The sequence below is a fragment of the Akebia trifoliata genome, chromosome 8 (genome assembly GCF_017979445.1).
Source record: "Akebia trifoliata isolate Shusen 1 chromosome 8, ASM1797944v1, whole genome shotgun sequence".
Lineage (NCBI taxonomy): Eukaryota > Viridiplantae > Streptophyta > Magnoliopsida > Ranunculales > Lardizabalaceae > Akebia > Akebia trifoliata.
The window spans coordinates 3,181,734-3,197,928 of NC_141382.1; the positions used below are offsets into that span (position 1 = coordinate 3,181,734).

General features: G+C 35.0%; 2 protein-coding genes across 4 annotated transcripts; both read left to right on the plus strand.

The window, feature by feature from the left end:
- The first annotated feature begins 1,193 nt into the window (after positions 1-1,193).
- Positions 1,194-10,876, plus strand: LOC147395476 (Sodium Bile acid symporter family). The gene is made up of 14 exons (XM_086450403.1): positions 1,194-1,976; positions 2,129-2,234; positions 3,279-3,386; positions 3,481-3,548; positions 4,043-4,121; positions 4,245-4,303; positions 4,389-4,457; positions 4,696-4,809; positions 8,094-8,115; positions 8,264-8,331; positions 8,749-8,834; positions 9,625-9,754; positions 10,463-10,564; positions 10,658-10,876. The coding sequence occupies exons 1-14, from the start codon at positions 1,779-1,781 to the stop codon at positions 10,730-10,732; spliced, it is 1,284 nt and encodes a 427-aa protein (XP_086306529.1). The 5' UTR covers positions 1,194-1,778; the 3' UTR covers positions 10,733-10,876.
- Positions 10,877-13,197: 2,321 nt separating this feature from the next.
- Positions 13,198-16,019, plus strand: LOC147395477 (uncharacterized). Of its 3 annotated transcripts, none has more exons than XM_086450407.1 (5): positions 13,198-13,458; positions 13,690-13,955; positions 14,043-14,254; positions 15,135-15,402; positions 15,556-16,019. In XM_086450407.1, the coding sequence occupies exons 2-5, from the start codon at positions 13,704-13,706 to the stop codon at positions 15,862-15,864; spliced, it is 1,041 nt and encodes a 346-aa protein (XP_086306533.1). In that variant the 5' UTR covers positions 13,198-13,458; positions 13,690-13,703; the 3' UTR covers positions 15,865-16,019. The 3 variants fall into 3 exon arrangements, with proteins under 3 accessions (XP_086306533.1, XP_086306532.1, XP_086306534.1); XM_086450406.1 differs by having other exon boundaries at positions 13,205-13,458; positions 13,702-13,955; XM_086450408.1 differs by lacking the exon at positions 13,198-13,458 and having other exon boundaries at positions 13,708-13,955; positions 14,036-14,254.
- The last annotated feature ends 176 nt before the right edge of the window (positions 16,020-16,195 follow it).

Here is a 16,195-nt window from a genome sequence, read left to right on the forward strand (position 1 = left end):
AAGGTCGACCCAATCACTCCCAAACCCATTTGATGTGTATTGATATTGATTTTAATTGTAATAAATGATATATATATATATATATATATATTTAATCAAAGACTTGATTAATAGATGTTATAACCATAAAATCACATTTTGGCCTTTAGTTTAGTCTGCCTAATCCCAACAAATGACTTGATCATAGATGATTTGTAGTTCTCTAATCCAAAAATTTCTCAAAACTGCTCAATTCAAATTAATTAGATAAGGGTAATTTTTAGGGAGTAAGAGGAGATGGTCGAGAATATACAAGGGAATCAAGGACTAGGTTTGGAATAAGCTCCACTTGCTCTTTTGCCTTGCATGTTTGGATTGAGAGAAACGACTTTCTCTCCATTTCTCTTGTTTGGATTGTTAAGTGAGAAGAGAAGAGAAAAATGATAAGTATTCTCTTTCCAAGAATGAAAAGAAATGAATAGAAATCCTGGCCCTAGATCGCTTTTAAGTCATTTTAAAATTTCAAAGTGAGCCCAATTTCTCTCTTGGGCATGAAAGTGCCCAATTTCTCATCCAAGGACCATAATGTGATAAATTCTTAGATAAAAAGGCATCAAAAGTGCAATGGACTCCAAACCTACACTCCCTTTGTCCATTTATGTTGAGTCGACTTTCGCTACCCTACTCATGATCTATCCTACAACATGTAAATATAATGATTTATTTTGCATCATCTATAACAAATTTTTGGGGGAAGAAAACAATTGTTTTTGCCATAGGTTGAATGATCCAGATAATTTTGATCATTTTTCATCTATCTCACATGGAACACTAAAGTCAAGTATTGCTCATCATTTTTGAAAATCCAGGGTTACACTTTCCTTACTAATATGGTAATATTTTAAGCCTTAATAAGGGTCGTTTTGCACAAGTGGATTACTACATCAGCAATCCTACACCACAGCCCTCCAAGTTTCATTGAAAAATCTAAATCCATTTTTTTTTTCTCGACTTTAATCCAATATTTTGAAAATGGATGGCTATCAACCTAACTCCCAAATTTAAAATTCAATTGTGAAAATAATATATATATATATATATGTATGGGGGCAGATCATGGGTCATATGTAAAAACAATGGTTTTTCAAATTATGGGTTAGAGGTTTTGGATTGAGTTGATTTTTTTGCGAGGATAGTTACTATGATGAGAAGATCATCCTCACAAAAAATCAGTTCAATCTGAAACTTCTAAATTCATCAAAAGTGATTTTTAATTATTAGTAAAATTTGACAAAAATCGACGGTCCACATTCTAAATCACTTTTAATGGGGTTAGAAGTTTCAGATTGGACTGATTTTTTTTTTTTTTGAATGATCTTCTCATTATAGAGATCATCCTCACAAAAAATCAACTCAATCTGAAATTTCTAACTCATATTTTGAAAATTTATTAATGTTACATTGTTTTTACATATGACCTTTGATCCGTCTTGAAGCATCAAATCATGCTTTTAGATGCCACAAGGTGAGTCCAAGGACCTAGTAAGGGTAAAATCCTTTGTAACGCTAGCCGGACTCATTAATAATAGGATCAATCCGAGTTTTGAAAAAAAAAAAAAAACAGGATGTAACACTGACCTTGTACCAGATTTATACTGGTCATGGCAAAATGAAAATCTGCATCCAATCAGACCTTTAAGATATATAAGGTGCCCCAAACGGCTAAGTTCCTCTATAGGCCATGTTTCTCCTCGACTGTTAGCCAGCTAAGCTAGTCTTCTGCTTCATCGCGATTGAAAATGGCGGGAAGCCTTCAAACCCTCAATTTTAGACCTCCATTGTCTCGCCATGAAGCTTTCTCGCGACGGAAACCATTTTTTTGGGTGAATCATCTCCAGTTCTCTCACCGTTCCATTGTTTCTAGCCCTAATTTATTGCTGCCCCGAAAATTCCGCTCGATTTCACGAACTATCAGAGCCACCGAAGGATACAATCAGGTTTGGCTTCGTAATTTATCCATCAATCCAACGTTTTTAATTTTGTGTATTTTTTTCATTTTTTGTTATTTTAATGGTTAAAATCGTTATTTAGTATACATATAATATATATATACTTTTGATTTATAGTTTACGCATTGGTTGAATCTCAGGTTGGTGGCGATGAAAATCAGCACATTAGGATTTCAGATTCAGCAAAAGTGATAACTTGGGCAAAACCCTTATTGAATTTCGCAGTCATTAATTTCCTTCCATTAGGTAACATTGCTCTTCTGCTGGGATTAATCCATCGTTACTTTCGAGAATTCCTATTGGCTTCTGCTATCTACATGGTTTTAACTCTCGTCCGAGACCGAGACGACTCGTACAATACATGTTGGTATCATCCACCAACGGGACAGATAGACAAGTCAAACGTATCGGATGAGATTTAAAACCCTTGTTCATTTTTCTCATTGTTGAACAAAACAACTCAAATGTCTTGGAAAACTTGTCCGAGACGACTTGGTCTCGTTCATGGACAAGACGAGACGTCAAAATGAGTTTTAAAACCATGGCTATCTATTGTGCAGTTAGAATTTTAATTTTATGATTTATCAAAAAATGTGGGATGGATTTGTTAAAGCTTCAATTTCACATTTGTTGTGAAATTGCGATATCACCTTGAATGTATCATTTTTACTGTCTTCTCTCACTTTTTCTCTTTTCTTTGTGAGTTTTTTTTTGTCTAGTTTGATCGTATGAGTGCATCAAGAAAAAAAAAAGATGTTTGTTAGGGGTAAATCTCGAGGAATTGACAGCACTAGAAATTTGCCTTCATATGTGCATTTTATTTCTTAGTTTTCCATTCGTTCATCTCAACATTCTCATCTGTCATATGATGCATTGGGCATGTACACTGAATCCGGATGATAAAGAGTAGAGAATAAAGAATGCTTCAGTGCAAGTTGAAGGCTATAAAAGCTGAGCGAAAAGAAAAAATAACATGGAATAATGTTATAAGAAAAAAAAAATCGGAAGACATTTACCTTGCCAAAGATATTACATAGATGATGATGTTGATGTTAAGTGTTGTTGTTACATTAATTTGATCACTTACCTGAACATCATATAATTTTTGTATTTCTGCTTTTTTGGTTATTGTGTCCTAAAGCATGATAGATCAAGATTGGTCCAATTATTTTCTCTAAGAACATTTTTCTATAGGAACCAGTTAAATTTGATTTGATATGTGTTTATAATTTTAAATCTTTCTTTTTAGTTTCCTTAATAGTTGCTCTTTTGTCAAAAAATATTTTGCAGCTCTTGTTAGTGGAGTAGCACTAGGACTTGCAAATCCTAGTCTTGGTTGTCTTGCCCATAGATATTCTGTGTCAAAATTTAGCACTTTTGGAATATTTCTTATCTCGGGTAAGATTTTTTTTTCTAAATTGATTCATGCTTTATTTGTCCTATTCTTTTTTAGGCTTACTTTTTGTAATGCTTTCCTCTTCTCTTGATATAGGGCTAAAGTTGCGGAGTGAGGAAATTGGAGCTGCTACGAAATCATGGCATGTGGGAATGTTTGGGCTAGTATGATCTCAATTCTTATATGCCTTCTGTATTTTAAAGGTTTTTTCTCCCAATCTTTTACGTTGTTCATATCTACATTTTTACCATTGAAACTCTTTTAACTTCAAAATTTTTGTGTAAAGAGTGAAATACTTATTTCATTCTGCATGTAGTAGTTTAATTACTTCGATTTGGTAGAAAAATGGTTTTTGGGGTGAAAGGATAAGGATATTTTAGTCATTTGAATTGGGAGTTATGACATAAATGGAATTACTGAAAAATTATGCTACACTTCTTATTGTTAATTGGTATCTTGTCTATTGAAGTGCCAACTTAGCTAAGTGGCCGGAGGTGTGGAGTGTTGTTCCCATGTCTTAGGTTCAAACCCCCTTGAAACCAACTTTATTTGCTAACCACTAACCCTAAATAGGAGTAATTCAGTTTTGTTCTTTTTTTCTATATTCTATCGCTGCTAGTGTCTAGACTTCTAAGCATTTGCTGGCCTTTCTTTGCAGGTTTCTATTCTGTTTTTGAGTCCATTCTTTTCAAGGCTTATTTTGCAACTTCAGCTAGCACCCCAAGAATTAGTCACAGGCATGCTGACTAAACTTTAATGCTATAGCATTATGTAGCTTCAGTGAGAGATGAAATCTTTCTTGAGTTTACTTGTACTGGATTGTTTACAAGTGGTTTAGTAGCTTCTCCTACCTCATGCAGGATTAGCTATTTTTAGCTGCATGCCAACAACATTGTCAAGTGGAATTGCTTTGACGCAGGTATGCTGATCATACTATATTCTTTCTAATCTAGTTCATTTATTTGTTGTGAGTGTAACAAATGGTACATATTGCACAATTGCAGCTTGTTGGGGGAAACACTGCTCTGGCGCTAGCAATGACAGTGATATCTAATCTGTTAGGCATTTTGATTGTAAGTGTCTAGAAACACTTTGTTCGGATTTCGTAGAAAAATTCTGTTTTCTTTTTCCTTGAAAACTCAATCAAATTTTGATTAGAAGCATGTTAAGAGTGTTAGGATTTGTGTTGCTGGCCATAATATTTGGGATAAGGCATTGATGAAGTATATTTACGTTTGTCTTTACAATTTCCAAGTTGCTTTCCTGTGGAGTCGCATAAAGAAAAAGTATGCTAAAGATGTTACATTTTAGGTGCCTTTCTCTGTCTCGAAGTTCATAGCGGATGGAGTTGGTGTATCTGTCCCAACTGGGAAACTGTTTAGAAGCCTTGTTATCACACTTTTGGTCCCGTTGATTTTGGGGAAGGTATTCTTACTAATTCTCATCTTCTTCATTTATCAACAAAACTAATATCAATGTTTTTAGATTTTCCGAAAACTTGTTATGCTGACAATCATTTGAATAAAAGTAGTTTTCTGTTTTATAGATGTTACTCTTTGATTGAAAACTCTCATTTCATACATTGAAAGTTATTTTTGCGAATAGAGAGGTGAAAAATGAGTTCTCAAATACAGGTGGTCTGCATTAGGGATTGGCTTTGAGTCCATATTTGTTTGTTCTAATTATACATATGAAGTAAGTGCTCATATTCAAGAGCATGTACCTTTGTCTATGTTATTTGCGGATGATTTAGTATTTGTTGATAAGACTAAAATGGGAATCGGCACAAAACTAAATTATGAAGAGAGATGTTAAGAGTCATCTAAGACCGAGGGTGGAGATATTGAGGAAGATGTTGCCCATAGAATCAGAGTTGGGTGGTTAAAGTGGAGGTGCGCTTCTAGAGTGCTATGTGATAGATGCATACCTATCATACCAAAAGAATTTTTTTATAAAACTCTGGTAAGACCAGCTATGCTTTATAGAGCTGAATGTTGGGCAGTTGAGAAACATCATGTTAATAAATTGAGCATAAAAGAGATGATGATGCTAAGATGGATGAGTGAAAAGACTTCGAATGATACAATTAGAAATGAATGCATTCGGGAAAATGTAGTAGTAGCTCCAATAGTTGATAAACTAAGATGGTTTGGGCATATTCAACGAATGCTAATTACAGTCCCAACTAGAAGAAGTTAAAGGTCCTAAAATAGCGAGAAGAAGACCCAAAATAACGTGGATGGACTCACTCTCAAAAATAAAAGACTTGGCTTTGGGCAAAGTGGAATGGAGGAACATTATTCGTTTAGCCAACTCCAAATCTTTGGGATATTTGGATCTTGGTCATGAGAGCCTTGCATTTGGATGCTCTTTAAGTTGGGAAATATTGTCGGCGGGGAAGGTTATGTGATGTTTTGCCATATAGTTTGGATATAAAAGCTTATCTTGATTCCTGACATAGTTTTCAGACACTCAAGGGAAATTTCAAAGCACTTGTAGCTAGTAGTTTTAAGGTTGGTTATATGATGCAAACTATGGTGGGAGCACATAGGTTCCATGTGAAAATTGAATTCTTAAAACAGCCAAACTAATCATTTTTCCATGATAGTATACCAAATTTCTTAACCAAGTTCAAAAAATATTAAAGCCTTGAGAGGAATTTGAATAACTAGTGCTCATGTGTACTTAGGAGTATTAATCCGAAATCTTGATTGTGTCACCTCAACGAGGTGGTAAAGTTTGTGTGGTAATACAACAGACCTGGGATCAAAACCCTGTGTGAACCCTAATGTGTAGAGCATCTAAGGAGGTATTGTTTTTAGAGGCATGTGAGGCTTATGCCTCGAGGCACACCTCAGAGTGAGGCTCATTAAAAATGTTGTGAGGCGTTAGGTTGAAACCTAAAAGCAGTAAGGCTTATGCCTCAGACGAAGAGGCTCACAAAAGGCATATGCCTGGTGTGAGGTGTGACTGAGGCATATGCCTTTTGACTGAGGTTTACACCTCACGTTAGTTTTTTTATTTATTTAAATAATATATTTTTCATATCTTCTTCTTTGTTTTACCAAGTAAGATTTTATAAATTTCTTCAACGAAATCGTTTAGTTGATTTAATTTATAAATAATTTTTAGTAGTATTACTACTTAGTGTTATATTGAGGAAGTTATTGAAAAAATAATATTTACTTATATTTTTGTTACTTACTATTTAAACATAGAATATTTTTTTGTTAAATATAAAATATAAATATTTTATATTATTATTTATCATGATGGATTTAAAGTTAGTATAAGATTATGTGGATTTGAAATTTGGGAATACGAGGTGGCTATCCTAATTTTTTAATATTAATTATTTCATAAGTTAAGTTATTTATTAAAAACTATCATACATGTGATTTTTACGCCTTGAGGTGCTGTTCAGTTGAGTGCCTTGCCTCATGCTTCAGCGCTGAAAACATCAAATAAAATACTAACATGTGTGCTTGGGTGCATAACCATTCATGCATCTCTGGGTATGCGTATATCAGTGTATATTACCATGTGTATGATAATACACTAAAAGGATAAAGTATACCATTTGCAATTCTTAATAAGATTAGATATCATGAATTATTGTTTCTTTTCTCTCTCCTTCTTAAAGATCTTAAAAATATGAAAAAAGAAGAGAAAAAAAGTGAAGTAGCAGACCTTTTGAAAGCTAGCTAAGTCTGAGAAGCACATATCAATGCTCCTACTCTAATTCCGCTCCTTCCATAAACTCCTATCAATGCACATATCTGGGAAGTACCAGACCTTTGTTTGTTCGTTCGCTTGTTCTGTTCTCTTGAGGACATCCTGTCCTCTTTGTAATAAAAATTTTCCTTATAAAAAAATGCTCCTACTCTAGATTTTTTTGCGAGTCATTTTTTCGTGAACATGCCATGTGGCACACTCTTATCAGCCACTGAGTCATGAATGTTTGGCTTGAGCTTTGATGGTTTTACAGTCCTAAAGTCAACTTGGTTAGTGATTTATAGCCATTGAATAAGAGCACGACAAAAAACACTTGATTCCAATGGATCTATACCTACAAAAAACATAATCAAATTCGACGATTAGGAATCAACAATCAGGTTGCCTTTGGGTATGGATGTCCATCAATCTCTGGGTGAAACATCAATAGTTTAGTAGGCCCAAAAGAGTATGCCACATGGCGTATATTATCCAGCCCATAAACCTAGAGGAAAAGCAACCCCACATAATAAAATTAATGCAACCAAGACTTTTCCCACAGCTCTCTCACCTATGAAATATGAGCATAATTATTCTAAGCATGTGTTCTTGATAGCTCCAACAGTTATGCGTGATCCAAACGATGGGTAGTAAGATTTATTGTTTTGATATACAAGTTTAAATAGTTATTAGTATATGCACAAACTCAAAGTTTGTTTGTTTTTTTTGGTCAAAAATTAAATGTGTTTTTTGTAGAGAGGCTTTTCTGATTGTGATGTCCAACCCAGTGCATGGCTTTCCACTAGTATATAAATATTCTATGAGATTTACGTGTTTTGTTGATATTTATTGTCTGGTGAGTGGTAATACCACAAACCTGGGATAAAGACACCTCTTTCATCTGTTTACATATGAAAAACTCATATATTGTAAGTTGAAAAAAAAAACACTTATATTGCACAGTTTGCAGGACTTACCTCCTCTCTTATGTACAGGTCTTTCGAGAATGCTTCAATGGTGAGTTTTTCGTTCTTGCCAATTTTCTTCTCGTAGCTTCTTGGTTCTCATTGTGGCATAAAGAAGAACTACAAATGCATAAGTTGATGGATACTACATGTCTTTGCATACACTACTGATTATTGATCTGATTATTCCTGCAATGTAGGCATTAGAGAGTATGTTGATCGGAATGGCGAGTTTTTATCAATGAGTAGTGCAATTCTCCTTAGTCTTGTAAGAGTTGAACCTGGTCCCCTCTTTTCAGTTTCAGGTTATTTGATAATACGAATCAGAGGCACTGCATTCAAAGTATGATATAAAAGTTGTTACTTTTAATATATGTTTAAGAAAAACACCCAGCATTGGTTATGTTTGCATGAACTATAAGATGGAAACCTTTCTGATCTTATGTTGGTATTTGAGAAGCACCTTAAAATTGCAAGCTTGTAGTCCACTATAAAGCTTGAGTGTGCAGAGTTTTGCCTTACCTTGATAAATCTCACTTATTGTTTTCTTTATTATTAATTTGAATTATAAACTATTAAACTATTGTCAGCGATTTTAGTCTTTAATCTGGGGATAACATTTGTATTTGGTTTAGGGATCATTCTTTTTAGTCCATTCTAAATCGTTTTGGTTCTGATATTTCAGGTTCCGTGGATGCAAGTGAGCAGATCAAGGTCTCTGCTGTTGATGGTGAAGCCAGTAGTATTCCTTGCGGCTATTGGGATGGGAATGTATGTTCATTCATTTGCAGTTACTTGACTATAACTCTGCTCTTATTATTTCTGAATATTGTTGTTTTATGTTGGGAATTATTTTAAACATAGGTTCTTCTAACTTATGTGGCTTAGCAAGTTTAACGTTTTTTTTTAAGGGATCATCATCACTGGCATTTACTTATTCCTAAATACTTCATCTTTCCAACCTTAGGGCTGAAACCTGGGCGGGTTGAAGGGCAAACCCAGCCTCAACCCAAGTAACAAAACCCTCAACTCAACCCGAGCTTGTATGTTACGGACCTAACCCTTGTCATGTTGTGCCCCTGCAGCACTCAAGCTAATCCTTGCGACCTAGCACTAGTCAATCTTACCCCAGTGTGTTCTATACTCCCAAGTCTCAACTCACTTTGGCACTTGCACGCATACTCAAGAGGATGTGCACACACTTGTGCTTCACTTGGAAGCTTAAAGAGTGAGTTGTAGCTTCAAAAAACATACAAATCAAGTTATTTTACCTGCCCAATTTATTATAATATTTCCTCTCAGCTGTTGGCTATCTTTCTCCAAATTTAACTCTACATTCTTTTAAACTGGAGGTTAAGATATCAAACAATAGATTTCCAAAACACTCCATAATTATGCACAGATAAGAGTGTTTGGTGAGGGAACCGACACCCACAACTCTTGCTTCCAGCACCACCATTTTTTATTGTCCCTTCTGTCAAAAACAGTTTTTGCACGCATAATTTTTCTGGACTTACATAGGAATCTTGTAAACTGACAACAAATGATTATGCTGTTGCAGACTCCTGCATATCATCCTATTAGCTTTTAACATACTTGCAGCACAAAGCCTCTCAGTCGTCTCTGGTGGTAGGAAATCTGCTTTTGCCGAGAAAGAGAATTTCCGTGCTCTAGTAATTGTTGCCAGCCAGGTCCGTGCATACATTTGATATCGTCCATAGTTTCAGTACCCTTGCTAACAAAATAAGCGCATCTGGTTAAATCTAGTCCAATTATAATATAGACTATAGACTATATAGAGAGCTGCTATTGGCACCCCAAATTTTACTTCACATCCCAAATTCTTAAATTATTTATCACACCCGATTAAAGGTTAAAACGCACCATTAATACATTACAAAAATTTGGTTCAAGTTATTATTTCAACATTACAAAGCGTTATAACACTTGTTCAAACAATGTCAGTAGTTGTTTACAATTATGATTAGCCTCATATAAAAACCTAAGCCAAAAAAACTAGAAATCTAGCAAAACAAACAAGAGCTTCTATTGGCACCCCAATTTTTAATTATTCTCAACCTTCCACTTATTTTCTTTATTTTTAATTGGGGCGTAATAAGTAAAAGTTGGGGTGCCAATTGCAGATCTCATAATATAAAGCATAAACCTTATATCAGGATATTTGATGCAAATTAGGAGGTTGGGTTCCATCTCTGAGTGCGTCTAAAATTAGAAATCAGTCTTACAAACATCCACTAGTAGGCCAAAAAAAATCGTATTAATTGTATGGTCATAGTCATCCAATTTTATCATTTTTTTTCTTAGATCTATTTGGTGGGCCTCACTATTCTTTCCACACAACTGACTTTAAATCTTGATATATGATCATCCCTTTGTAGAAAACGCTGCCTGTAATGGCAGCAGTTGTAGAACAGCTCCATGGTGCTTTGGGTGAATCCGGGTTGCTAGTTCTTCCTTGCGTAGCTGCACATATTAACCAGGTTTGTTATAGTATTTGTAAATTTCCTCATTAACTTGTTTCAACTTAAAACTGCAAATTGACTATATTAGCTTACATTGAGTTGGTGGTGTAGATCATTTTCGATTCGTTTCTGGTGAACTTCTGGCTTAAGAAGGATCGGTCATTCAACAGTATCAAGGAAGCATGAAGAATGATAAAAGTATGTTAAAGATAATTTGATGATTGGCGAAACAGCTCCTCGTCGTCTTCAATGTTGTTGGAACATCAACATTTGGTTGATTACATAAGGTTCTTCTCATATATCATCACCTGTTATTTTCTTTTGAATGCATATAGCAGGTTGACATTTCCAATAGAAAAGCAAATGATGGGCCTGAGTTTTACTGCCACACCATATACCTAACTTGATCTAGACCATTGAAACGGTAGGGCACGTTTGATTATGATCTCATCAGTTGGGTACTTTATAAATGCTGACAGAGCAATCTATGATCATGAGATGGTGAAAGAAGATACGAACACATTTTCACAACAGAATATTGGACTGCAAATCATGGAATGACAGTTTGGCCCGTTCTTGGCCTCGAGTTGAATCGATCCAATGACATAGTTAAGGTTCCTTTGTTAGAGATCCACATACAACACTGTGGAACTTCAAAATAAATGCGACATGAGAAGCTGTTTAATACAATGAGTTTCCGAGGTGAAGGATCTGAAAGAGACTAACAGGAGAGGAGATGAAAGTCTTAAGTGGCTCTGGTTGCAAATCTTTGGTTAACCAAACCCTTCCAAACCGATTTAACAGATAAATAAAAGATATTTTTCAACCCATAAAAAAAAAATACAAAACTAATTGTTGTTTGTGTTTTATAGTGAATTAATAGATGCCACAGCCCACAATCATATGGTCTCATTTTACATCAATCATAAACATTTAATTACTTAAAAAAGTCACCTACATTTGTGAAGAACAAAAACCCACTAAAACTGATAGGAAGGTCTTGACTCCAACTTCCATGGTATAATTACTCAACTTTATCTTCTTTTTTAATAGGTTACTTGACTTTATCTTCAATTCATTGTTTTCAATCTAAAATTAACCATTTACATAAAACCCTAGATTTTTCTATTTAAATTCCATCATTTTTAAATTTCGTCAAAAATCTTGTGCGTCTTCAAACTCTTCAACCTCTAGAGTAATTTTAATTCATTCAACCTTATTTTCAGCCATCATTTTCTATCTTGCCTCATTTGTAGAAAATTTTAGATTTTTCTGCCTAAAATTTTATCATTTGATATTTTCTCAAAAATTGAATGTTGCCTTAAGATTTGAAGATTGAATACTTGGAGTAGTTAAAATCTTAAGAGAGATGATGAGAGTAAAAGTTTTTATGTTGGAGATGAATGGTTGAGGAGAAAAATCTTGGTTTTGGGCTAGAGGTTGAAGATAAGGTCTTTTGAGTCTTCTTCCCTTAATTGTCTATTTTGAAGGAGGAGGTCAAGGGATGCATGTCATCTGTTTCAAAACATAAGGGTATTTCTAATATTCAACAAAATGTAGGGGGGCATGTTTAAATCACCCTTAAAAGGATCTGGGATTCACTAATTCCTCCAAAAATATCACGCATAGAATACCATTATTGGGTGAATGTTTAGACAGTCGGGCGGTCTTAACGCTTACAACTCTCTCACCCTTTCCAACCACAGATTGGGTTGGTGAGAGGTCGACTTCCTTCTTTAATAGGCATGTTGTAGAAAACCCCAATTTTTCTAGGGTAACTTCAGATTTTTATTTATTTATTTATTTATTTATTTTTTATAGTGTGACCTCACGATTGGATCTCATATCACACACTTTAATGGTGAAATCGGATAAGAATCATAGATGTTTTTTCACTTGTATGTCAAGGAAAACATCTATGGTTCCCTTACTTTCACATCTTGTATGTCAAGGAAAACATCAAGGGTGTGGGATGTGAGGTCTAATCTTGAGGTCACTTCAACATTATTCATTTTATTTTATTTTATGGGTGAACTGGATTTAAATGTACGACCTCAAAATTACTTTGCAAAGTGTCAAACCAACTGAGCCTCATTTCCACGATAACTTAATGGTCCATTTAGTAAACTTTTTCTTTCTTAATGCCAATACCTCTTGAAGATCCAAATGGTCAAGTCATGATTGATACTTCAATTCATTAAAATCAACCTTTTATTCAATCCGTCTAGATCGTATTTTTACAGCTGTCGAGATCAATAATTGTAAATCGCTATGAATCATTGAGATCAACCACTCAAATCATTGATCTCGAAAATTTAAATCATGATCTTGATCTCGACGAATTGAATAGTTGATCTCAAGGTTCATTTAAAAAAATGGCTCTACCGCACGGTCTATTAAGTAATTTTCTCTAAAAATATCTATCACAGATCTCACTTCTCAATCAAATATGAGTAAAAAAAAAAAGCTATAGATATTCAAAGTTGATTGTCTCTGTACCCAATGGAAACATTCATCATGTCTAGAAAATTTTCAACAAAAAATCATTCTCTATTGTTTGATGCGGAAAACTATAGGACTTTTTGGTGGAAAAACTATCTTGAAAATATGACACCCACTTACCCTAAAAATTTGTTCAAATGGGTGCACTGAGTGTAAAAGGTGGGTCCAAATAGAACAACCCAAATTTTTTCTAAGCACAAGTACAGTGCATCTGATATTTTTAAGCCTCGTTGGGTTTCTACCTCATGTCTGGAACAAGTAGATAATGACAGTCACACAAAGGTGAAACCCCACATCTACCTTAAGATCAAACAAGACAACCATTAAACCCATCACCATCAACCAAAGTCCTTCCCACTTTACCAAAAACAGAGTGTGAAAAGCTTAATTCTTCCAAGGAGATCCTTCAAGTAAGCTTCCTCATTCTCTTTTCTTTCTCCCCATTGTTGTTGAAACTTATTTAATTATTATACTCAAGCATGATTTCTATATTTTTCTCTTTTTAATCTTATTTTTCTGTTTTTTTTTTCTTTTCTACTCCCCATATTGTTCTTGAAACTTAATTAATTATTATACTCAGGCATGTTTTTTATTTATATATATATTTTTGATGTCCTGTTAAAGATGTGATCTTGATATAGAGTAATTTACAGGAATGTTTGGAAAGATAGGAGTGGCGTTTCTAGTGGGAATTCTTGGATGGGCATATAAGGCTATAAAGCCTCCCCCGCCAAAGCTATGTGGGTCTTCAAATGGTCCTCCTATTACTTCACCTAGAATTAGATTAAGTGATGGAAGGCATTTGGCTTACAAAGAGGGAGGTGTTCCAAAGGAGAAAGCCAAGTATAAGATCATCGTCGTTCATGGCTTTGACAGCTCCAAAGACTTCAATCTACCAGCATCTCAAGTAAACAAATCAGAGAAATCTTGTGTTCATGTTAATTTTATTTTATTTATAAAAAAAAATAAATTATAATTGTGCTATAGTATGCAGGAACTTGTAGAGGAGTTGGGGATATATTTCGTGTTTTATGATAGAGCTGGGTATGGAGAGAGTGATCCGAACCCAAAGCGTTCAGTGAAGAGTGAAGCATTCGACATTCAAGAACTCGCTGATCAGTTGGAACTTGGATCAAAATTTTACATAATTGGTGTCTCAATGGGAGGTTTCCCTGTTTGGGGTTGCATCAAATACCTACCACATAGGCATGATACCAACTTTGAATTCTTTGGGGTGTTTGGTTCAGAGTCTAGAATCCGATTCTTACCCATAATCTGATTCTAGAATCAGATGTTACGTTTTGTTTGAAATATAAAGATGACTCTTTCAGGACTAGAATTAAAAAATGAGGCAAGAGGACCCGTTTCTTGAATTTTTGAAAATCTGTTTTCTTGTGCTTCTGCTTTAGGGTCTTTTTCGGTGGATCCTTCTTGTTCTTGTTTAGTCCCCTTCGTTTTGGAACTTGTTTCTATTTCTATAGCTATTTATTTTCCTCACTTTCCCTCATTTCTTCCGTTTCTGAGGTTTATTTTAATTTCTTAGTCACAATAGGCGACGGTATTCTACTTAAATAGTTGTCAGGATCCTACCGGTGCACCTATCTAGGACAGGTAAAAGACTGTTAAAACCGAGGGGTTGAAGTGGAGCCATCCTATGCACTGGATGGAATGGTAGGGGGAGTTTAGTCCCACATCGGCAGGGTACACGTTCAGAGCCTAGGCTATAAGGGAAAACTTGACCCTATCCTATATAACATATTTTAAAGCCATGCGGTGCTTTGGCCCAAAACGAACAATATCCTACAAGTGTGCACCGGGGGAGCTAAAATAGTAGACATAGGTGATAAATAAGAGAATGCTAAAAATTCGAGAAAGTGACATTTTTGCCCTTACATGTATAATATTTTGTTACACAATTATAGAAATAAGGTTAAGCAAAGGGAGTATGTGATTCTAGATTTGGATTCTGGTTCCATATTCCGACAATCCAAAATCATAATCTAACAATCTGAACCAAACGCCCTGAGTTTCATGATTTCTAGCCCATTTTTTAATCTTGTTTTCACCTCCAATTTTATAATTGCAGGTTAGCAGGTGTGACGCTTGTAGCTCCTGTTGTCAACTACTGGTGGCCATCTTTTCCTTCCAATCTATCCGACTTGGCCTTTAAGAGGCAACTTTTGCAAGATCAATGGGCATTTAGGATTGCACACTACGCCCCTCAAATGCTATACTGGTGGTTAACTCAGAAATGGTTCCCTTCGCTCTCTGCCTTGGAGGGTAACCTAGCAATTTTCAGCAACCATGACAAGGAGCTCATAACTAAAATGCAAGGAACCCCACAACCTGTTCAGGTTATTTTTTTTTTCTCATGTACCACAACTTAATTAAATTTTCTTAATCTCAATGTATATTAGACCTTGACATGAACCTAATGTCTTGGGGTCTATAAATGCTAAAAAATGTCCACCATGTGTCCATTCAAATTCAATTTTCTTAATTTTCAGGAAAAGACGCGACAACAGGGTGCTTACGAATGTTTGCATCGAGACTTAATGATCGGTTTTGGAAAATGGGAATTTGATCCTATGGATCTGAAAAATCCATTCCCTCAAAACGAGAGTCGTGTTCATATCTGGCAAGGTTGTGAAGATAAGTTGGTCCCAGTTCTCCTACAACACCATCTTTCAGAAAGGCTACCATGGATTCAGTATCATGAGGTTCCCAATGGTGGGCATTTGTTCGTCCACGATACTCTTTACGCCGATGCCATCTTAAAGGAACTTTTGCTTGGAGAAGTTCCTTCTGTGATATAATCCATGTTTGTATTTGGTATAAACTTGTATTTGTGCACGACGATGTTCTATAATCCTAAGTTTGTTACAAATGGAATTTTGATAGCTAAACAGCAAACATTGCTTTTGCATGTTTGATTACCAAGTTTGTTATAAATGGAATTTTGATCACTAAACATTGCTTTTGCGTGTTTGATTACTAGGTACTTGGAGACTCCTCAAGGGAAGTTCTTGGTTTATATCTTTGGTTTCTATTGAAATTTTTTATTTTTGAACAACAGCCATTGATAATTCCTCAATTTTTTTTTTCATAAACAATAACCATTCGCTTCTGTTGGCCACTAACCCTTGC